A 25,202-nucleotide genomic window follows, 5' to 3' on the forward strand; every position below is an offset into this window, starting at 1 on the left:
CCCTGATTTTTTTGGCACCTGACCCAGTTTTTCTCTGCACCGTCCACGCATGCGCATGTGCGGCTGGCATGTGTTGATTGCGCAGTCGCCGCTCGCAGTACACACATGCTCAGTTTCCGCTCGTGATTGCGCGACATTTGTCCAGGTTTTTTCCTAATTCTGGGCCCTGTAGTCCTTATCTCCATCGTCTGTATGTGCAATGCATTTTGGGCCCTATAGTCATGCTCTCGCTTTCTGGTTCTGTATTTGCAATGCATTCTGGGCCATGTAGCCCTGCTCTCGCTCTCTGGTTCTGTATCTGCAATGCATTCTGGGCCCGGTAGTCCTGCCCTCGCTCTCTGGTTCTGTATGTGCAATGCATTCTGGGCCATGTAGCCCTGCTCTCGCTCTGGCTCTGTATGTGCAATGCATTATGGGCCATGTAGCCCTGCTCTGGCTCTGTATTTGCATTGCATTCTGGGCCATGTAGCCCTGCTCTGGCTCTGTATTTGCATTGCATTCTGGGCCCTGCCACGTACCTGGTAAGCAGATATTACAGATACGGTTACTGCGAGGACGGATCTCAGCGACAGGCGGAAACCTGCGGAGACAGAAGGGGAGTGACACGCGGGTCACCCTGACAAGGATAGAGAGAGCAAGGGATACAATACAACACTGCATGTCCCCTCTGGTCAGTCCCAACTGCCCGCCCATCTGCCGCCAACTGCCCCATCCCTCTGACGCCAACTGCCCCCCGCCACCAACTGCCCTCCCCCTCTGCCAACATCTGCCCACCCCCCTGTGCCACCAACCGCTCGCCCTCCCCTCTGCCACCCATGCCCCCCTTCTGCCACCAACTGCCCTCCCCTCTGCCATCAACTGCCCTCCCCCCTCTGCCATCAACGGCCCTCTCCCTCTGCCAGCCTTCCCCTCTGCCAACTGCCCGCGCCCCCTCTGCCAACTGCCCGCCTCCCATCTGCCAACAACTGCCCGCCCCCCTCTGCCAATAACCGCCCGCCCCCCTCTGCCAACAACTGCCCACCTCCCCTGTGCCACCAATCGCTCGCCCTCCCCTCTGCCACCCACGCCCCCCTTCTGCCACCAACTGCCCTCCCCTCTGCCATCAACTGCCCTCCCCCTTCTGCCATCAACGGCCCTCCCCCTCTGCCAGCCTTCCCCTCTGCCAACTGCCCGCGCCCCCTCTGCCAACTGCCCGCCTCCCATCTGCCAACAACTGCCCGCCCCCCTCTGCCAACAACTGCCCACCTCCCCTGTGCCACCAATCGCTCGCCCTCCCCTCTGCCACCCACGCCCCCCTTCTGCCACCAACTGCCCTCCCCTCTGCCATCAACTGCCCTCCCCTTCTGCCATCAACGGCCCTCCCCCTCTGCCAGCCTTCCCCTCTGCCAACTGCCCGCGCCCCATCTGCCAACTGCCAGCGCCCCATCTGCCAACAACTGCCCGCCTCCCCTCTGCCAACAACTGCCCGCCTCCCCTCTGCCAACAACTGCCCGCCTCCCCTCTGCCAACAACCGCCTGGCCCCCCTCTGCCAATAACCGCCTGGCCCCCCTCTGCCAACAACTGCCCGCCTCCCCTATGCCAACAACTGCCCGCCTCCCCTCTGCCAACAACTGCCCGCCTCCCCTCTGCCTACAACCGCCTGGCCCCCCTCTGCCAACAACCGCCGGCCCCCCCTCTGCCAACAACCGCCGGCCCCCCCTCTGCCAACAACCGCCGGCCCCCCTCTGCCAACAACTGCCTGCCTCCCCTCTGCCAACAACCGCCTGGCCCCCCTCTGCCAACAACCGCCTGCCCCCCCCTCTGCCAACAACTGCCCGCCTCCCCTCTGCCAACAACCGCCTGGCCCCCCTCTGCCAACAACCGCCGGCCCCCCTCTGCCAACAACCGCCGGCCCCCCTCTGCCAACAACTGCCCTCCCCCTCTGCCCCTGGTCTCACTGACTAACCCCTGGTCTCCCCGACTTCCCCTGGTCTCCCTGACTTCCCCTAGTCTCCCTGACTGTCCCTTCTCTGGCCTGTCTCTTCCACTCTCTCTCTGCCTGTCCCTTTTCTCTGTTCTCCTGTGCTCACTGTCCCTCACTGCCCCTCACTGCCCCTCACTGCCCCTCACTGCCCCTCACTGCCCCTCACTGTCCCTTCTCCTCATCCCTTTCCTGTCCTTCGCACAGTGTAACGATAACTTGGTGGGGAGGTGAGCCCTCCGACCCTCTGATACCAGGGGACCGGGGAGAGGAGGGTACCTGTGTTTGGAGTGTACAGGTAGGAGCACAGGGAGGCCGTCACCTTGGAACGTACGCTGGACGTCGCCTTCCTGCGCAGGACAGAAAAACACTGAACATTATAACGCTGCGGGCAGGCATGCAGACACCTCCAGGGTGGAACAGCACAGGGCAATACCTGCAGGTCTGTGGCAGGGAACGGGTTAGTGGAGCGACGCCCTGCAGGTCGGCGGTAGGGGTTAGTGGAGCAACGCTCTGCAGGTCGGCGGTAGGGTAAGGGTTAGTGGAGCGATGCTCTGCAGTCGGCGGTAGGGAAGGGGTTAGTGGAGCGATGCTCTTCAGGTCGGCGGTAGGGAAGGGGTTAGTGGAGCGATTCTCTGCAGGTCGGCGGTAGGGTAAGGGTTAGTGGAGCGATGCTCTGCAGGTCGGCGGTAGGGTAAGGGTTAGTGGAGCGATGCTCTGCAGGTCGGCGGTAGGGTAAGGGTTAGTGGAGCGATGCTCTGCAGGTCGGCGGTAGGGAAGGGGTTAGTGGAGCGATGCTCTGCAGGTCGGCGGTAGGGGTTAATGGAGCGACACTCTGTTGGTCGGCTGTAGGGTAAGAGTTAGTGGAGCGATGCTCTGCAGGTCGGCGGTAGGGAAGGGGTTAGTGGAGCGATGCTCTGCAGGTCGGCGGTAGGGTAGGGGTTAGTGGAGCGATGCTCTGCAGGTCGGCGGTAGGGTAGGGGTTAGTGGAGCGATGCTCTGCAGGTCGGCGGTAGGGTAGGGGTTAGTGGAGCGATGCTCTGCAGGTCGGCGGTAGGGTAGGGTTAACCCACCTGCTGGGTTTCCGTGTCAGAACGCCCTTGAGGTATTTCAGGTAATAACTTCTGTCTGAGACCTGGAGGGGAGAAAACGAATGAAGGTCACTATAGATCTAATTATCTTCAGCCCTTGGCGTCCCACTGCTGGATGAGGTATCCCCACTGCTGGGTGAGGTCTCCCCACTGCTGGATGAGGTCTCCCCACTGCTGGATGAGGTCTCCCCACTGCTGGATGAGGTCTCCCCACTGCTGGATGAGGTCTCCCCACTGCTGGATGAGGTCTCCGCACTGCTGGATGAGGTCTCCCCACTGCTGGGTGAGGTCTCCCCACTGCTGGGTGAGGTCTCCCCACTGCTGGATGAGGTCTCCCGACTGCTGGATGAAGCCTCCCCACTGCTTGATGAGGTCTCCCCACTGCTGGATGAGGTCTCCCCACTGCTGGATGAGGTCTCCCCACTGCTGGATGAGGTCTCCCCACTGCTGGGTGAGGTCTCCCCACTGCTGGGTGAGGTCTCCCCACTGCTGGGTGAGGTCTCCCCACTGCTGGATGAGGTCTTCCCACTGCTGGATGAGGTCTCCCCACTGCTGGATGAGGTCTCCCCACTGCTGGATGAGGTCTCCCCACTGCTGGATGAGATCTCCCCACTGCTGGATGAGGTCTCCCCACTGCTGGATGAGGTCTTCCCACTGCTGGATGAGGTCTCCCCACTGCTGGATGAGGTCTCCCCACTGCTGGATGAGGTCTCCCCACTGCTGGATGAGATCTCCCCACTGCTGGATGAGGTCTCCCCACTGCTGGATGAAGCCTCCCCACTGCTGGATGAAGCCTCCCCACTGCTGGATGAAGCCTCCCCACTGCTTGATGAGGTCTCCGCACTGCTTGATGAGATCTCCCCACTGCTGGATGAAGTCTCCCCACTGCTGGATGAGGTCTCCCCACTGCTGGATGAGGTCTCCCCACTGCTGGATGAGGTCTCCCCACTGCTGGATGAAGCCTCCCCACTGCTGGATGAAGTCTCCCCACTGCTGGATGAGGTCTCCCCACTGCTTGATGAGGTCTCCCCACTGCTTGATGAGGTCTCCCCACTGCTGGATGAAGTCTCCCCACTGCTGGATGAGGTCTCCGCACTGCTGGATGACATCTCCCCACTGCTGGATGAGGTCTCCCCATTGATCTCCCATGTACTACGGTTACAGCCGCTCTTCTCCACGTCACGCCAACACATTTTCTCATCCCATCCTCTCATCTCTCTTTTGGTCGTCGTCTTGGTCTTTTAATCTCTCTTGGAATCAAGTCGAGTTCCATCTTTATCCAACAATTTTATATTTCTTCTTGTGATATGTCCGGCCCACCTCCATTTTCATTTCTTCCCCCTTGTGATGTCACAGACTTTTGTTTGTTTTCAAACCCATTCATTCTTTTTCCGGTCTCATTGGTAATACCCAGCATGCATCTCTACATACTTCTTTGGGTAATACCCAGCATGCATCTCTCCATACTTCTTTGGGTAATACCCAGCATGCATCTCTCCATACTTCTTTGCGTTGTCTGAAGCACGGGCAGGATACACGGGTCACACTCCCGTACGTGAGCACGGGCAGGATACACGGGTCACACACCAGTACGTGAGCACGGGCAGGATACACGGGTCACACACCCGTATGTGAGCACGGGCAGGATACACGAGTCACACACCCGTACGTGAGCACGGGCAGGATACACGGGTCACACTCCCATACGTGAGCACGGGCAGGACACACGGGTCACACTCCCGTACGTGAGCACGGGCAGGATACACGGGTCACTCTCCCGTACGTGACCACGGGCAGGATACACGGGTCACACTCCCGTACGTGAGCACGGGCAGGATACACGGGTCACACTCCCGTACGTGAGCACGGGCAGGATACACAGGTCACACACCCATACGTGACCACGGGCAGGATACACGGGACACACACCCGTACGTGAGCACGGGCAGGATACACGGGGGACACTCCCGTACGTGAGCACGGGGCGGATACACGGGTCACACTCCCGTACGTGAGCACGGGCAGGATACACGGGTCACACTCCCGTACGTGAGCACGGGCAGGATACACGGGTCACACTCCCGTACGTGAGCACGGGCAGGATACACGGGTCACACTCCCGTACGTGAGCACGGGCAGGATACACGGGTCACACTCCCGTACGTGAGCACGGGCAGGATACACGGGACACACACCCGTACGTGAGCACGGGCAGGATACACGGGTCACACTCCCGTACGTGAGCACAGGCAGGATACACGGGTCACACTCCCGTACGTGAGCACGGGCAGGATACACGGGTCCAACGCTTTCCTCTAGAGACATAAACACACATACATCTACACACGCATATGTAAACGCAGAGTGATATAACACACGCAAATATACAGATTATAATTAATTAGATTGTAAGCTCTTCGGAGCAGGGGCTCCTCGTCCGAAATGTTACCTTTCTGTCTGAAGCACTTATTCCCATGATCTGTTATTTGTATTATTTGTTATTTATATGATTGTCCCGTATATTACTTCTATTAGCGCTTCGTATATTACTGACGCTATATAAATAAAGACATACATACAGAAAAATAAACAGGGGCGCAATATAGATGTAAATATTACAGGTAGTCCCCGTGGAGAAGACCACACGTGGATTGGATAGATGTAGAAGCGTGCAGTCCTGATGCAGTTTCTGAAATAATAAAGGGGCTACGGGGGTCATGCACTAAGCAGCGGAGAATTGCATTCGCCAGGGGTTTGAATTCGCCGTGTTTTTGGCATGTTGCCCTCGCTGTATGCAGGAAAGGCCGAATCCCTGGCGAATCACAGCGAGAGCAACATTGCCAAACATGGCTCTAGTAGACCATGTGACAGAGACTTTGGGGAGAACGGATGTGACGTCATTTAAAGCCTGTCACATGGTACTAGAGACAATCAGAGTTGGGATGTATTTCCCACGCTCTGATTGGCTACCGTACCATGTGAGGCTGGCCATCTTTCTTTTCATGACGTCATCTTAAAGGCAATTGAAGCACAGCCATTCTGATTGGCTGGTGTCATTGCCTTTAAATGATGTCATCAAAATTAATTCCCCCCCCCCAAAATCACATGGTTTTCACGGCCCAATCAGGGCCGTGGGAACCATATGACGACAATGTGACGTCATAGGCCTATAAAAGCCCATGTCGTCTCATTTTGAAGGCAGACGCCGAGGAGGACGGACCTCCGGAAGAAAGAAGAGAAGAGGGCGTGGCAGCAGATGGTAAGAAAACCCCCAGAAGACCCCAGAAGAAGCCGGAAGACGGAAGAACACAGATGAAGACGGTGACGGAATGGATTACAAATAAAAGACAAGCTTCGTTTATTATTTTATGGTTTATTATTTTATGTTTTTTTATTTTATGGGTTCCTGTTGCAGTGCGTGGATTTGTTCGAGAGCTTGGTGTTCAACGGGAGTCGGAGAGTGGGGCAGCTAATGGTAAGTTAACAAAATAAATGTATTTTTTTTTAACTTTAACTGTTTTTTATAATTTTTTATATGTGATACAATTTTTTTCCATTCTCATTTCTTGCCACTGTATGTATGTATGTATGTATGTATGTCTCTATCGATTATATACATACAGGGTAAGAAATGATTTGGTTGGGAATGCTTGTTTTGCACTATGTAAATGTATTTTGATATGCTGCTATTCTTAAATGTGTGTAATGTTATTATTAATTAGATAGATGTATTTTTTGGTGTTATATGCTGTACTTTAGGTCAGGGTGAGGCTTGCTTTTTTATAGTGGTTTTTTTTGGTACTACTATTTTGTCAGATGTTAACTTTGTTGGATAACGGGTTTGTTTAACGATTAAAAGAGTTAATTGTGTAATTGATTTGGATGGTATTTTAATTGTTTTGGGATTTGATTCATTAATGGTAATTTATTTCGGTTGCCTTGCTTGGTTTAAATAGTATACTTGTTTGGATTTCAGTGTATTTTCTTTTGAATATTTTATTGTTAACATTGATTGGCAGAGTGTACATGGTGCACAGATTTTATGCATCATGTATACAATGTAAATTCAATGTTTTGATTGGCATTTGATGCTTTTGATTGGCAGATGAGAATGATTTTATTAGGAAATAGGATTTTGTTAGACTGTGGCTGATATGGAGAAGTGGTATTTTTAGATGTGCATGTTTTTGTTAACCCTTAAACTTTTTTTATATATTGGTTCATCATGTGTGTATATATATATATGTATATATATAGTTGCATGATGAAGCCACTGTACAAATGAATGGGTGAAGGGTGGGTATCCGGCCAGGGTGGCTTAACCCCTTAATTACCTTTGCGGTTATTATCCGATAAGGTGATTAAGGGGTTAATTGATATCAGAATGTAATTGCAATTTATTGGCTATGTATTTTGTTGGCAACGGAGGACACGGATTTTGCTGGCGAGGGGGCTTCTTATTGATGAGGTGAGTAGAACTTTATTTATTTTATTATGCTACTAAATGTGTTTAATAATAGGCAAATAATCTATTATCCCTATCTGGATAATAGTTATTTTGCACATTATTGTACTGTATGTGTTGGGGGGGGGGGGGGGATTGATGTATTTAATGTATAGGACATGTTTATTTTTTTTACATACAGGGTTGTTTCCTCAGGTCTGCGGGTGACCTATGGAGACCACCTGCGGTCTCCTCGGGTTTCTCACGGGTAAACGGCTGCTGGGTCCACGGGGGACACCTGAGGGGAAGAACCGGTGGCCTCACATCTGTGGGGGCACCGCTGACCCATAGGGAACACCCGAGGGCACCCAGACCCCCGTGGGAACCACCCGTGGCCCCTCAGATACCTGTGGGTCTGACCCAGGGGCCCCCAGACAGCCGAGGGCCTACTCGTGGGGACCCCATTGTGGCCCACGGTGACCCGCGGAGGCCACCTGGTGGACCACAGCGCCTGGCGGGGACCACCCGTAGGCCTTCAGACCCTGTTTGAAACATGATGCTGGACACCTGTAGGTCTGTGAGGTGACCCATCAGGCCCACCGGGGACTCCCGTGGGCCTGGTGTATTAACCCTGTATGTAAAATAATAAATTATGTATTTATGGGGGGCACAGGGGGTGGGTTATGTATTTAATAAATAGAATGATGTTTATTGTGGGGCTGTGTATTGTTTTTATTGTGGGTACTGGGGGTGGGGGAAGGGGGTATTGGCCCCAAGGGTATGTGGGTAGGCCTCCCGGCTGGGTATTCTGTGAGTGAGGGTGGTTAGGCCTCATGGGGTGGGGGGGTAGTGGGGGAGGGTATGTAGGCCTCCCGAGTTGTGGGTGAGGGTGGGTTAACCCCTTAATGACTGTAGCGGTTAATAACCGCTATGGTGATTAAGGGGTTAGGGGACATTACATTGTCCGTTTTTATTCTTGTTCATGTTTTGCAGCATCGGAGGGGGTATGGATGGTGATGAGGATGGCCTTCATCGTGGCAGCCGGACAAGGGTGAGTGCTATATGTATTTAATGTATTTATTGTTCTGTATGTATTTTAAATGGGCAAATGCACTATTATCCATTTGTGGATAATAGTAAGTGTGCCCGTTACTATACTGTATGTGTTGGGGGGGGGGGGGGGGGTTATTTCTTTATAAGTATGTACTGTATGTGTTTTGACATTAATTTGGGGGGCACGGAATTGGTACTGCAGGCCCGCGGGTAACACCCGAGGGCCCCCGCCGGCCTATAGTATCATTGCTGTGCATATATGTGTATGTTAGGGGGGTATAGGGGTTGTTGGTGTAATATATATTTATTTATTTATATATTTATTTATTTATTTAGTGTGGGGCTGTTGTGTGTGTATTTTTTTATTGTGGGTAGCGGGGGTGGCCGAAGTGGGTATTAGCCCCAACGGTGGTTTATTGAGGGCTTGCGGGTGGGTAGCGGGAGAGCTTAACCCCTTCATGACCGTAGCGGTATTAACCGCTAAGGTCATGAAGGGGTTAAGTGCACCCGCAACCCCCCCGCAAGCCCTAAATCACCACCAAGGGCCAAATATCCCCTTCACCCACCCCCGCTACCCACAATAAACCTGGCACGGCTGGTTAACCCCTTCATTGCCTTAGCGGTTAGCCGCTAAGGTAATGAAGTGGCCTTTAAATGCATTTTTCCTGCCTCGGATGCATGCCGGGGGGCTCCGGGTTCTGGTATTATTGGTATCAGCTCAGGAGACCCCCGGCATCAATCCCAGCCAGGAAAAAGGCCAGAATTTTTTCTAAGTGCCGATCCGCCGCTCATCAGCAGCCTCTCACCATCAACTAGCCATCTTTTTGGGGTGAGACGGATTGGCGTGAAAATCTCAATTCTAGAGTGGCGAATAGCGGCGCAAACCTACTCGCCACTACTAGAATTGAGCGGGTTTCAAAACATGGCTAGTTGCGGCGCAAAGTGCCTTTTCGCCGCGCCGATGGCGGGGGGAAAAAAAACCGCCAACAAACTTGGCGTTTTTTTTTTGCTTTTTGCCAAGTTTTCGGCCCTTACTGAATCGGGGTATGCATTTTTGGCGCAAAGCGGGCGAAAAGTGACTTTGCGCCGCTTACTGCATGAGGCCCTACCTGTAATATTTATAGAGCATGCCTAGCCCAATTGGACGGCTACAGCCGGTGACCGGGGTCGCGGCCTCCCGAACCTGGTTGGCTGCAAGAGCTGCCAGGGGCGTGGCGGGGGAGGGGTCGGAGGGGTTAAACCTGCGACCAGGACCAAGGATCGGTCACTTGTTCCTGGCTCGCAGCAGATTAGCATTATTGGTTATTAGCGGATGTTAAGATTCCTCTTATTTTGCAGAAGCGTAAGACTTATCGGCGGCGAAAGATAAGGACGGAAAGATCCTGAAGGAGGGGACAAGGTTGGGCCAATTTGCTTTGTCGCGGCGGCAGTTGGGGGGGAGGGGGGGGTAGGTGCTTGTTCTGCCGGAGGGGGCTCGGGGCTGGTAAAGCGGGTTGAAGCGAGGGGGGCAGGTCACCAGGACGTACTTCCGGGTGCCCCCCCCCGTTTGCGTTACCTAGCAACGAGCACTTCCGGCGCGCACTGGTGGCACGGTATCTATCTCCAGTTATTATTGTGAATAAACAAAGCGGCGGCCATTACACCTCCAAACCCGTGTCCTCTCGTCACTTGTATGTTGGATGTAGATATAGGTAAAGGGTGCGGGGGGACGCCCGCGCCTCCTTGTCACAGTCTATATTGCGCCCCCTGTTTATTTTTCTATATGCATTTGTGGGTTTATTTATAAACCTAATACATTGTGACAGGATATTTAGACACCTGTATCCATATGCGAGTTCAATTTTGGAATCTGCGCATCCAATATCTTCATCTACATATATATATTTATACACACACACACATATATATACACACACGCATATATATACATATACACACACACGCATATATATACATATACACACACACGCATATATATACATATACACACACGCATATATATACATATACACACACACGCATATATATACATATACACACACGCATATATATATACATATACACACACGCATATATATACATACACACACACGCATATACAGGCAGTCCTCGGTTATCCGACACAATGCGTTACTCAAAATGGCGTTGGATAGCGAAACACGTTTTCCCACAGGAACACTGTTTAAATGAAAGGTTCTGTTCCTGAAGGCATTTTTAATGCTAAAATACACAAAATATTTTACTCCGGCAATAAGATATGCAGCACACACACAAATTATATAGTGTATATACTGTATTATATATATAATATAACATAATATATCATGTAATTTAATAATATAATATATTATAAAGTATAATATAATATTATATTATATGATATATATATTATATACACAAACAACTTTGCAAAGCATCGTAAGAGCGTTGGATAAGCCGTTTTGGCGTTGTAAAAATGAATATAGGTATGTATTGCATAGCGTTGGATAAGCCATTCGTTGTAAAGCGAAGCGTTGTAAAACGAGGACTGCCTGTATATACATATACACACACATGCATATATATACATATACACACACGCATATATATACATATACACACACGCATATATATACATATACACACACGCATATATATACATATACACACACACACATATACACACACACGCATATATATTTATACATATACACACACACGCATATATATTTATACATATACACACACACGCATATATATACATATGCACACACAAATACACACACACACACACACACACACACACACACACACACACACACACACACACACACACACACACACACACACACACACACACACACACACACAATCACCTGATAACTAATCAGAAAAACCCGTGTGCGATAACCACCTGTCGCCATGGAAACCAGGCTGATAAAGTCACATGGTTGGGATTTTCGGGACAATGAGTCTATTCAGAGCCCCTGGTCAACCCACCCTCTGCCCCCTCGCATCACGGGCAGGACTTAGGTAACATGGAGAGGGGCAGTGGCCGTGCCAGGCTCCCCCTCACGCCAAGCCATTCTGATTTAGAAAGTGGGTGCAGCACGGGCAGTGCCATCCTGCCCGGGTAATGTCCACATTTATACCCACAGCAGTGCCAGCCTCACACACACTGCCCGGGTAATGCCCACATTTATACCCACAGCAGTGCCAGCCTCTCACACACTGCCCGGGTAATGCCCACATTTATACCCAGGGCAGTGCCAGCCTCACACACTGCCCGGGTAATACCCACATTTATACCCAGAGCAGTGCCAGCCTCACACACCCTGCCCGGGTAATGCCCACATTTATACCCACAGCAGTGCCAGCCTCACACACACTGCCCGGGTAATGCCCACATTTATACCCAGAGCAGTGCCAGCCTCACACACCCTGCCCGGGTAATGCCCACATTTATACCCACAGCAGTGCCAGCCTCTCACACACTGCCCGGGTAATGCCCACATTTATACCCACAGCAGTGCCAGCCTCACACATACTGCCCGGGTAATGCCCATATTTATACCCAGAGCAGTGCCAGCCTCACACACCCTGCCCGGGTAATGCCCACATTTATACCCAGAGCAGTGCCAGCCTCACACACCCTGCCCGGGTAATGCCCACATTTATACCCAGAGCAGTGCCAGCCTCACACACACTGCCCGGGTAATGCCCACATTTATACCCAGAGCAGTGCCAGCCTCACACACACTGCCCGGGTAATGCCCGAATTTATACCCACAGCAGTGCCAGCCTCACACACACTGCCCGGGTAATGCCCACTTTTATACCCACAGCAGTGCCATCCTCACACACACTGCCCGGGTAATGCCCACATTTATACCCAGGGCTGTGCCAGCCTCACACACACTGCCCGGGTAATGCCCACATTTATACCCAGAGCAGTGCCAGCCTCACACACACTGCCCGGGTAATGCCCACATTTATACCCACAGCAGTGCCAGCCTCACACACACTGCCCGGGTAATGCCCACATTTATACCCACAGCAGTGCCAGCCTCACACACACTGCCCGGGTAATGCCCACATTTATACCCACAGCAGTGCCAGCCTCACACACACTGCCCGGGTAATGCCCACATTTATACCCACAGCAGTGCCAGCCTCACACACACTGCCCGGGTAATGCCCACATTTATACCCACAGCAGTGCCAGCCTCACACACACTGCCCGGGTAATGCCCACATTTATACCCACAGCAGTGCCAGCCTCACACACACTGTCCGGGTAATGCCCACATTTATACCCACAGCAGTGCCAGCCTCAAACACACTGCCCGGGTAATGCCCACATTTATACCCACAGCAGTGCCAGCCTCACACACACTGCCCGGGTAATGCCCACATTTATACCCACAGCAGTGCCAGCCTCACACACACTGCCCGGGTAATGCCCACATTTATACCCAGAGCAGTGCCAGCCTCAAACACACTGCCCGGGTAATGCCCACATTTATACCCAGAGCAGTGCCAGCCTCACACACACTGCCCGGGTAATGCCCACATTTATACCCACAGCAGTGCCAGCCTCACACACCCTGCCCGGGTAATGCCCACATTTATACCCACAGCAGTGCCAGCCTCACACACACTGCCCGGGTAATGCCCACATTTATACCCAGAGCAGTGCCAGCCTCACACACACTGCCCGGGTAATGCCCACATTTATACCCAGAGCAGTGCCAGCCTCACACACACTGCCCGGGTAATGCCCACATTTATACCCACAGCAGTGCCAGCCTCACACACCCTGCCCGGGTAATGCCCACATTTATACCCACAGCAGTGCCAGCCTCACACACACTGCCCGGGTAATGCCCACATTTATACCCACAGCAGTGCCAGCCTCACACACCCTGCCCGGGTAATGCCCACATTTATACCCACAGCAGTGCCAGCCTCACACACCCTGCCGGGTAATGCCCACATTTATACCCACAGCAGTGCCAGCCTCACACACCCTGCCGGGGTAATGCCCACATTTATACCCAGAGCAGTGCCAGCCTCACACTCACACTGCCCGGGTAATGCCCACATTTATTCCCAGAGCAGTGCCAGCCTCACACACACTGCCCGGGTAATGCCCACATTTATACCCAGAGCAGTGCCAGCCTCACACACCCTGCCCGGGTAATGCCCACATTTATACCCACAGCAGTGCCAGCCTCACACACCCTGCCCGGGTAATACCCACATTTATACCCAGAGCAGTGCCAGCCTCACACACCCTGCCCGGGTAATGCCCACATTTATACCCAGAGCAGTGCCAGCCTCACACACACTGCCCGGGTAATGCCCACATTTATACCCAGGGCAGTACCAGCCTCACACACACTGCCCGGGTAATGCCCACATTTATACCCAGAGCAGTGCCAGCCTCACACACCCTGCCCGGGTAATACCCACATTTATACCCAGAGCAGTGCCAGCCTCACACATCCTGCCCGGGTAATGCCCACATTTATACCCAGAGCAGTGCCAGCCTCACACACACTGCCCGGGTAATGCCCACATTTATACCCAGAGCAGTGCCAGCCTCACACATACTGCCCGGGTAATGCCCACATGTCTTGTCTCCACATACACAGACCTAATAGTAATACCCAGAGCAGGGCATATCATGGGCAGTGCTAACCTCCCCAGCACACACTGCTAAAGCCTTACCGATACATAGAGCAGGGCAGTGTACGCCTCCCCAACACACACTGCTAAAGCCTCCATCAATACACAGAGCAGGGCATATCATGGGCAGTGCCACCCTCTCCAGCACGCGGGCACTGCCAGACCAGACAACGGACACAGAGCAGGGCATATCATGGGCAGTGCCACCCTCTCTCCAGCACGCGGGCACTGCCAGACCAGACAACGGACACAGAGCTGGGCACATCGCGGGCTGTGCCAGCCTCCCCCATCTCACATTACCTGGTCAGTGCAGGGCGGCTGGCACAGGCTGCGCAGGAGCAGCGCGGGGTACAGAACGCCGAGAAGGAGCAGGCAGCCGATCTGAGGCAGCACGGAGAGCAGCGAGTAATATCTGTAAAACTGCGGGGCACAGGGGGGCAAAGTGTCAACTCATACCCACGTAGGCACCCAGCACCGCTATACATCGCTGACTGTGTAGCTCATCTCACCTCATCACTGCCCCCCCACCCACCCCCACCTCTCTCTCTCCCCATTGTCCATCTCGTCTATCCTTCCTCCTCATCTCTTTCTGCTCTCCCATCTCATTCCCCATCCCTCTCACCATCCCTCTCCCCATCCTTCACCCCTCCCTTATCTCAATCACTCCATCCCACCTTTGCTCCTCTCTCCCCCCCCATTATCTCCCTCCATCCCTCTCCCCATCCTTCACCCCTCCCTTATCTCAATCACTCCATGCCACCTTTGCTCCTCTCTCCCCCCCCCAATATCTCCCTCTATCCCTCTCGCCCCATTTCTCCCCCCCTCTAATTACCGCTCCCCTCCCCCCCCCCCCAACTCCTCTTCGTTCCCTCCCTCTCTAATTGGCTCTCCTTCTCCCCGCCCTCCCCCTCCGCCCCACCACCACCCCCCACTCACCTGTCGTGTTTGGGGGCACTCTGCCTTCTGCCAGATGAGGGCCCCGCAATGCAGCCAGGACAGCACGCTGCCCACGAGATACCCCGGGGCCCGCTGCACGCTCTGACACGCCAGCAGGGGGTAATACAAGGCGGGGTAATAGAACAGCGCCACAACCTTCCAAAGCTCTGCAAAGGGGGCAGAACACAGCAAGGGGAGGGGATTAATGGGGGTGGGGGGGGGGGTAATAACCAGTTCCAGAGGTGCCAGGCTCCATACCCACATACCCCTGTGTAAGAATAGTGTATGGTTAAAAAGATTATATGGTAGCTGTTGCCAAGCAAAGATCTCCGAGAGTTTAAACCTGTGACTTCCGCTATCTGAGAGTTAGATAAGGGGGAGCCCTTGTGCGCAAGATGCTAGTCATACAATATGTCAGACAGACAAAACATCCCAAGTCCTTGTACAGAAATACACTTGGAATAGGAAATGCCCCCGTGTGTAGTGTTTTGTGTATAAGAGACGGGGTTTAGGACAAGGTTCAGTTAGTCAGAGATGAGAGGAGCCCCCAGTTACCATCTTGGAGAACACACGTCAACTTGATTGGAATACTGTATGTCTGTAAGTGAATTTGAAGAATATAACGTCATTATCTGCCGAAACGTGGGGGCTGAAGTGTATGAATCTCGGAAGAAGAGAGGTTTATCACACTGCATTATCAAGTCCTAGAGGTGCCAGTCTCTGCATTGTACTATCCAGGGGTGCCAGGCTCAGACCTGCCAGGTGTCCAGTATTGAACCGGGCTGTCCTGTATTTGGACAGTGTCCAGTAAATAAAGAGAGGCAATACTGGACATGTATTACCTCTCTGGGCGTGTATGTGTATACGGGTATTACCTCTCTGGGCGGTATGTGTATACCGGTATTACCTCTCTGGGCGTGTCTGTGTATACCGGTATTACCTCTCTGGGCGTGTATGTGTATACCGGTATTACCTCTCTGGGCGTGTATGTGTATACCGGTATTACCTCTCTGGGCGTGTATGTGTATACCGGTATTACCTCTCTGGGCGTGTATGTGTATACCGGTATTACCTCTCTGGGTGTGTGTGTGTATACCGGTATTACCTCTCTGGGCGTGTATGTGTATACCGGTATTACCTCTCTGGGCGTGTATGTGTATACCGGTATTACCTGTCTGGGCGTGTATGTGTATACCGGTATTACCTGTCTGGGCGTGTATGTGTATACCGGTATTACCTCTCTGGGCGTGTATGTGTATACCGGTATTACCTCTCTGGGCGTGTATGTGTATACCGGTATTACCTCTCTGGGCGTGTATGTGTATAGCGGTATTACCTCTCTGGGCGTGTACGTGTATACCGGTATTACCTCTCTGGGCGTGTATGTGTATACCGGTATTACCTCTCTGGCCGTGTATGTGTATACCGGTATTACCTCTCTGGGCGTGTATGTGTATACCGGTATTACCTCTCTGGGCGTGTATGTGTACTGTATACTGGTATTACCTCTCTGGGCGTGTATGTGTATACTTGTATTACCTCTCTGGGCGTGTATGTGTATACCGGTATTACCGGTCTGGGCGTGTATGTGTATACCGGTATTACCTCTCTGGGCGTGTATGTGTATACCGGTATTACCTCTCTGGGCGTGTATGTGTATACCGGTATTACCTCTCTGGGCGTGTATGTGTAAACGGGTATTACCTCTCTGGGCGTGTCTGTGTATACCGGTATTACCTCTCTGGGCGTGTATGTGTATACCGGTATTACCTCTCTGGGCGTGTGTGTATACCGGTATTACCGCTCTGTGTGTGTGTATACCGGTATTACCTCTCTGGGCATGTGTGTATGTGTATACCGGTATTACCTCTCTGGGCGTGTATGTGTATACCGGTATTACCTCTCTGGGTGTGTGTGTGTGTGTATACCGGTATTACCTCTCTGGGCGTGTGTGTGTATACTGGTATTACCTCTCTGGGCGTGTACGTGTATACCGGTATTACCTCTATGGGTGTGTATACCGGTATTACCTCTCTGGGCGTGTATGTGTATACCGGTATTAACCTCTCTGGGCGTGTGTGTATACCAGTATTACCTCTCTGGGCGTGTACGTGTATACCGGTATTACCTCTCTGGGCGTGTATGTGTATACCGGTATTACCTCTCTGGGCGTGTCTGTTTATACCGGTATTACCTCTCTGGGCGTGTGTGTGTATACCGGTTTTACCTCTCTGGGCGGGTATGTGTATACCGGTATTACCTCTCTGGGTGTGTGTGTGTATACCGGTATTACCTCTCTGGGCGTGTATGTGTATACCGGTATTACCTCTCTGGGCGTGTATGTGTATACCGGTATTACCTGTCTGGGCGTGTATGTGTATACCGGTATTACCTGTCTGGGCGTGTATGTGTATACCGGTATTACCTCTCTGGGCGTGTATGTGTATACCGGTATTACCTCTCTGGGCGTGTATGTGTATACCGGTATTACCTCTCTGGGCGTGTATGTGTATACCGGTATTACCTGTCTGGGCGTGTATGTGTATACCGGTATTACCTGTCTGGGCGTGTATGTGTATACCGGTATTACCTCTCTGGGCGTGTATGTGTATACCGGTATTACCTCTCTGGGCGTGTATGTGTATACCGGTATTACCTCTCTGGGCGTGTATGTGTATAGCGGTATTACCTCTCTGGGCGTGTACGTGTATACCGGTATTACCTCTCTGGGCGTGTATGTGTATACTGGTATTACCTCTCTGGGCGTGTATGTGTATACCGGTATTACCTCTCTGGGCGTGTATGTGTATACCGGTATTACCTCTCTGGGCGTGTATGTGTACTGTATACTGGTATTACCTCTCTGGGCGTGTATGTGTATACTTGTATTACCTCTCTGGGCGTGTATGTGTATACCGGTATTACCGGTCTGGGCGTGTATGTGTATACCGGTATTACCTCTCTGGGCGTGTATGTGTATACCGGTATTACCTCTCTGGGCGTGTATGTGTATACCGGTATTACCTCTCTGGGCGTGTATGTGTAAACGGGTATTACCTCTCTGGGCGTGTCTGTGTATACCGGTATTACCTCTCTGGGCGTGTATGTGTATACCGGTATTACCTCTCTGGGCGTGTGTGTATACCGGTATTACCGCTCTGTGTGTGTGTATACCGGTATTACCTCTCTGGGCATGTGTGTATGTGTATACCGGTATTACCTCTCAGGGCGTGTATGTGTATACCGGTATTACCTCTCTGGGTGTGTGTGTGTGTATACCGGTATTACCTCTCTGGGCGTGTGTGTGTATACTGGTATTACCTCTCTGGGCGTGTACGTGTATACCGGTATTACCTCTATGGGTGTGTATACCGGTATTACCTCTCTGGGCGTGTATGTGTATACCGGTATTAACCTCTCTGGGCGTGTGTGTATACCGGTATTACCTCTCTGGGCGTGTACGTGTATACCGGTATTACCTCTCTGGGCGTGTATGTGTATACCGGTATTACCTCTCTGGGCGTGTCTGTTTATACCGGTATTACCTCTCTGGGCGTGTGTGTGTATACCGGTTTTACCTCTCTGGGCGGGTATGTGTATACCGGTATTACCTCTCTGGGTGTGTGTGTGTATACCGGTATTATCTCTCTGGGTGTGTGTGTATACCGGTATTATCTCTCTGGGTGTGTGTGTGTATACCGGTATTACGTCTCTGGGTGTGTATACCGGTATTACCTCTCTGGGTGTGTGTGTATACCGGTATTACCTCTCTGGGTGTGTGTGTGTATACCAGTATTACCTCTCTGGATGTGTGTGTGTGTATACCGGTATTACCTCTCTGGGTGTGTGTGTGTTTACGGTATTACCTCTCTGGGTGTGTGTGTGTATACCGGTATTATCTTTCTGGGTGTGTGTGTGTATACCGGTATTACCTCTCTGGGTGTGTGTGTGTATACGGTATTAACTCTCTAGGTGTGTGTGTGTGTATACCGGTATTACCTCTCTGGGTGTGTGTGTGTATACCGGTATTACCTCTCTGGGTGTGTGTGTATACCGGTATTACCTCTGGGCGTGTATGTGTATACCGGTATTACCTCTCTGGGTGTGTGTGTGTATACCGGTATTAACTCTCTAGGTGTGTGTGTGTGTATACCAGTATTACCTCTCTGGGTGTGTGTGTGTGTATACCGGTATTACCTCTCTGGGTGTGTGTGTGTATACCGGTATTACCTCTGGGCGTGTATGTGTATAACGGTATTACCTCTCTGGGCGTGTATGTGTATACCGGTATTACCTCTCTGGGCGTGTATGTGTATACCGGTATTACCTCTCTGGGTGTGTGTGTGTATACCGGTATTATCTCTCTGGGTGTGTGTGTGTATACCGGTATTACCTCTCTGGGTGTGTGTGTATACCGGTATTATCTCTCTGGGTGTGTGTGTGTATACCGGTATTACGTCTCTGGGTGTGTGTGTATACCGGTATTACCTCTCTGGGTGTGTGTGTATACCGGTATTACCTCTCTGGGTGTGTGTGTGTATACCAGTATTACCTCTCTGGGTGTGTGTGTGTATACCGGTATTACCTCTCTGGGTGTGTGTGTGTTTACGGTATTACCTCTCTGGGTGTGTGTGTGTATACCGGTATTATCTTTCTGGGTGTGTGTGTGTATACCGGTATTACCTCTCTGGGTGTGTGTGTGTATACGGTATTAACTCTCTAGGTGTGTGTGTGTGTATACCGGTATTACCTCTCTGGGTGTGTGTGTGTATACCGGTATTACCTCTCTGGGTGTGTGTGTATACCGGTATTACCTCTGGGCGTGTATGTGTATACCGGTATTACCTCTCTGGGTGTGTGTGTGTATACCGGTATTAACTCTCTAGGTGTGTGTGTGTATATACCAGTATTACCTCTCTGGGTGTGTGTGTGTGTATACCGGTATTACCTCTCTGGGTGTGTGTGTGTATACCGGTATTACCTCTGGGCGTGTATGTGTATAACGGTATTACCTCTCTGGGCGTGTATGTGTATACCGGTATTACCTCTCTGGGCGTGTATGTGTATACCGGTATTACCTCTCTGGGTGTGTGTGTGTATACCGGTATTAACTCTCTAGGTGTGTGTGTGTGTATACCAGTATTACCTCTCTGGGTGTGTGTGTGTGTATACCGGTATTACCTCTCTGGGTGTGTGTGTGTATACCGGTATTACCTCTGGGCGTGTATGTGTATAACGGTATTACCTCTCTGGGCGTGTATGTGTATACCGGTATTACCTCTCTGGGCGTGTATGTGTATACCGGTATTACCTCTCTGGGTGTGTGTGTGTATACCGGTATTATCTCTCTGGGTGTGTGTGTGTATACCGGTATTACCTCTCTGGGTGTGTGTGTATACCGGTATTATCTCTCTGGGTGTGTGTGTGTATACCGGTATTACGTCTCTGGGTGTGTGTGTATACCGGTATTACCTCTCTGGGTGTGTGTGTATACCGGTATTACCTCTCTGGGTGTGTGTGTGTATACCAGTATTACCTCTCTGGGTGTGTGTGTGTATACCGGTATTACCTCTCTGGGTGTGTGTGTGTTTACGGTATTACCTCTCTGGGTGTGTGTGTGTATACCGGTATTATCTTTCTGGGTGTGTGTGTGTATACCGGTATTACCTCTCTGGGTGTGTGTGTGTATACGGTATTAACTCTCTAGGTGTGTGTGTGTGTATACCGGTATTACCTCTCTGGGTGTGTGTGTGTATACCGGTATTACCTCTCTGGGTGTGTGTGTATACCGGTATTACCTCTGGGCGTGTATGTGTATACCGGTATTACCTCTCTGGGTGTGTGTGTGTATACGGTATTAACTCTCTAGGTGTGTGTGTGTGTATACCGGTATTACCTCTCTGGGTGTGTGTGTGTATACCGGTATTACCTCTCTGGGTGTGTGTGTATACCGGTATTACCTCTGGGCGTGTATGTGTATACCGGTATTACCTCTCTGGGTGTGTGTGTGTATACCGGTATTAACTCTCTAGGTGTGTGTGTGTGTATACCAGTATTACCTCTCTGGGCGTGTGTGTGTATACCGGTATTACCTCTCTGGGTGTGTGTGTGTGTATACCGGTATTACCTCTGGGCGTGTATGTGTATAACGGTATTACCTCTCTGGGCGTGTATGTGTATACCGGTATTACCTCTCTGGGCGTGTATGTGTATACCGGTATTACCTCTCTGGGCGTGTATGTGTACACTACCGACACACTTTATTCGAGTGTGGTCGGTACCGCAAGCCGGGAAATCTCCCGGCTTGCTAGTGGCCGCCCCTCGGCGTGCCGCGCGTCATAGACGCGCGGTCACGCGTCATCGGGAGCGTGCGCCCCCTGCACGCGTGTCCAGGGGCTCCCCGAGGGAGCCCTGGTGTCCCGCGATCGCGGGACAGCGGCAGGGGGTTCCGGGGGACCCGGCAGCGGTAGGGAGAGCGCCCCGATCGGAGGGCGCTCTTCCGCTGCTTCGGCGCGCGCCCGTCACACTCGGGCGCGCGCCAGGCTACTGCTGCGGCACAGAACGGGCAAATGCTCGAATAAACTGTGCCGCAGCAGTATACCGGTATTACCTCTCTGGGTGTGTGTGTGTATACCGGTATTAACTCTCTAGGTGTGTGTGTGTGTGTATACCGGTATTACCTCTCTGGGTGTGTGTGTGTATACCGGTATTACCTCTCTGGGTGTGTGTGTGTGTATACCGGTATTACCTCTCTGGGTGTGTGTGTGTATACGGTATTACCTCTCTGGGTGTGTGTGTGTATACCGGTATTACCTCTCTGGGTGTGTGTGTGTGTGTATACCGGTATTACCTCTCTGGGTGTGTGTGTGTATACCGGTATTACCTCTCTGGGCATGTGTGTGTATACCTGTATTACCTCTCTGGGCGTGTATGTGTATACCGGTATTACCTCTCTGGGTGTGTGTGTGTATACCGGTATTACCTCTCTGGGCGTGTATGTGTATACCGGTATTACCTCTCTGGGTGTGTGTGTATACCGGTATTACCTCTCTGGGTGTGTGTGTGTATACCGGTATTACCTCTCTGGGCGTGTATGTGTATACCGGTATTACCTCTCTGGGCGAGTATGTGTATAACGGTATTACCTCTCTGGGTGTGTATGTGTATACCGGTATTACCTCTCTGGGTGTGTATGTGTATACCGGTATTACCTCTCTGGGCGTGTACGTGTATACCGGTATTACCTCTCTGGGCGTGTGTGTGTATACCGGTATTACCTCTCTGGGTGTGTGTGTGTATACCGGTATTACCTCTCTGGGAGTGTATGTGTATACCGGTATTACCTCTCTGGGCGTGTGTGTGTATACCGGTATTACCTCTCTAGGCGTGTATGTGTATACCGGTATTACCTCTCTGGGCGTGTATGTGTATACCGGTATTACCTCTCTGGGCGTGTATGTGTATACCGGTATTACCTCTCTGGGCGTGTATGTGTATACTGGTATTACCTCTCTGGGCGTGTGTGTGTATACCGGTATTACCTCTCTGGGCGTGTATGTGTATACCGGTATTACCTCTCTGGGTGTGTATGTGTATACCGGTATTACCTCTCTGGGCGTGTATGTGTATACTGGTATTACCTCTCTGGGCGTGTGTGTGTATACCGGTATTACCTCTCTGGGAGTGTATGTGTATACTGGTATTACCTCTCTGGGCGTGTATGTGTATACTGGTATTACCTCTCTGGGCGTGTGTGTGTATACCGGTATTACCTCTCTGGGCGTGTATGTGTATACCGGTATTACCTCTCTGGGCGTGTATGTGTATACCGGTATTACCTCTCTGGGCGTGTACGTGTATACCGGTATTACCTCTCTGGGCGTGTATGTGTATACCGGTATTACCTCTCTGGGCGTATATGTGTATACCGGTATTACCTCTCTGGGCGTGTATGTGTATACCGGTATTACCTCTCTGGGCGTGTATATGTATACCAGTATTACCTCTCTGGACATAGTGACCTGACCGGCTTGGGGGGGCTGCAGGATTTCCCCCTAAGCAGGGCGAGAGCAGGGCTGTTGCTAGGGGGCTGGGCCGCTTCCTCTATCCTGATTGGCTGTATTACCCAGCAGCAGCCAATCAGGAGGTGCCAGGAGCCTGGGGGTGGGGCCAAGGAGGAGGAAACAACATGGATCGGTGTCTCAAGCACGTTGCACCTTTCACCATTGTGTCAAGTATTTGGGGAGAAGCCACCTGGCAACAATGTATACTGTCCAGCCCTCGAGGTGCCAGGCTCGGCACTGTCCAGTCCTAGAGGTGCGTTACCTCGGTGCGCTCCTGCGGGGTCCGGGACAAAGAGGAGGGCAGTCGGGTCCAGGAACAGTCGGCAGAGAGAGGTAAAGACTAAGCCAAAAACTGCGCAAGGCACCCATCTGTTCCCAGAATCCTCCAGGAGGTTGAGAGGACTGCAAAGGAGGGACAGAGGTCAGAGGAAGGGTGAAGAAGGGACAGGCAAAGGGTCAAGAGAGGGGTGCAGGGGGGAGCACGTACCTGAGGAGACCAGGAACCCCCCCACAGCAGGCTCTGTAGAGCGCCCTGCGCCGAACCAAGAAGGAGAGGAGCAGCAGAGCGAGGAGCTGCGGAGAGAGGGAGCGGTTATATGGGGGAATAGGAGGAGTTATAGGGAGCGGTTATATGGGGGAATAGGAGGAGTTATAGGGAGAGGTAATTCTAATTCTGAGGTAATAGGAGGAGTTATAGGGAGCGGTTATATGGGGGAATAGGAGGAGTTATAGGGAGAGGTAATTCTAATTCTGAGGTAATAGGAGGAGTTATAGGGAGCGGTTATATGGGGGAATAGGAGGAGTTATAGGGAGCGGTTATATGGGGGAATAGGAGGAGATATAGGGAGGGGTTATATGGGGGAATAGGAGGAGTTATAGGGAGCGGTTATATGGGGTAATAGGAGTTATAGGGAGCGGTTATATGGAGGAATAGGAGGAGTTATAGGGAGCGGTTATATGGGGGAATAGGAGGAGTTATAGGGAGCGGTTATATGGGGGAATAGGAGGAGTTATAGGGAGCGGTTATATGGGGGAATAGGAGGAGTTATAGGGAGCGGTTATATGGGGGAATAGGAGGAGTTATAGGGAGAGGTTATATGGGGCAATAGGAGGAGTTATAGGGAGAGGTTATATGGGGCAATAGGAGGAGTTATAGGGAGCGGTTATATGGGGCAATAGGAGGAGTTATAGGGAGCGGTTATATGGGGCAATAGGAGGAGTTATAGGGAGCGGTTATATGGGGCAATAGGAGGAGTTATAGGGAGGGGTTATATGGGGTAATACGAGGAGTTATAGGGAGCGGTTATATGGGGCAATAGGAGGAGTTGTTGGGAGCGGGGTTCTTGGTGTGATGGGAGCGGGGTTCCGGGTATGTTGGGAGCGGGGTTCCGTGTATGTTGGAAGCGGGGTTCCGGGTGTATTGGGAGCGGGGTTCCGGGTGTGTTGGGAGCGGGGTTTCCAGGTGTGTTAGGAGCGGGGTTCCGGGTGTGTTGGGAGTGGGGTTCCGGGTGTGTTGGGAGCGGGGTTCCGGGTGTGTTGGGAGCGGGGTTCCGGGTGTGTTGGAAGCGGGGTTCTGGGTGTGTTGGGAGCGGGGTTCCGGGTGTGTTGGGAGCAGGTTTCTGGGTGTGTTGGGAGCGGGGTTTCTGGATGTGTTGGGAGCGGGGTTCCGGGTGTGATGGGAGCGGGGTTCTTGGTGTGATGGGAGCGGGGTTCTTGGTGTGATGGGAGCGGGGTTCTTGGTGTGTTGGGAGCGGGGTTCCGGGTGTGTTGGGAGCGGGGTTCTGGGTGTGTTGGGAGCGGGGTTTCGGGTGTGTTGGGAGCAGGTTTCTGGGTGTGTTGGGAGCGGGGTTCTTGGTGTGATGGGAGCGGGGTTCCGGGTGTGTTGGGAGCTGGGTTCCGGGTGTGTTGGGAGCGGGGTTTCCAGGTGTGTTAGGAGCGGGGTTCTGGGTGTGTCGGGAGCAGGGTTCTGGGTGTGTTAGGAGCG

General features: G+C 52.0%; 1 protein-coding gene across 2 annotated transcripts in view; it reads right to left on the reverse strand.

Moving 5' to 3' along the window:
• Nucleotides 1-25,202, reverse strand: part of STRA6 (signaling receptor and transporter of retinol STRA6) — a 52,809-nt gene that overhangs the window by 20,217 nt on the left and 7,390 nt on the right. For both annotated transcript variants that reach the window (XM_075584847.1, XM_075584849.1), the window contains exons 4-10: nucleotides 23,706-23,791; nucleotides 23,481-23,620; nucleotides 15,156-15,322; nucleotides 14,520-14,639; nucleotides 3,035-3,096; nucleotides 2,241-2,311; nucleotides 519-580 (exon numbers count right to left, since the gene is read on the reverse strand). In XM_075584847.1, the coding sequence (XP_075440962.1) occupies nucleotides 519-580; nucleotides 2,241-2,311; nucleotides 3,035-3,096; nucleotides 14,520-14,639; nucleotides 15,156-15,322; nucleotides 23,481-23,620; nucleotides 23,706-23,791 (708 nt within the window). The remainder of the gene's footprint in view (nucleotides 1-518; nucleotides 581-2,240; nucleotides 2,312-3,034; nucleotides 3,097-14,519; nucleotides 14,640-15,155; nucleotides 15,323-23,480; nucleotides 23,621-23,705; nucleotides 23,792-25,202) is intronic.

The sequence above is a fragment of the Ascaphus truei genome, unplaced genomic scaffold, assembly GCF_040206685.1.
Source record: "Ascaphus truei isolate aAscTru1 unplaced genomic scaffold, aAscTru1.hap1 HAP1_SCAFFOLD_786, whole genome shotgun sequence".
NCBI lineage: Eukaryota > Metazoa > Chordata > Amphibia > Anura > Ascaphidae > Ascaphus > Ascaphus truei.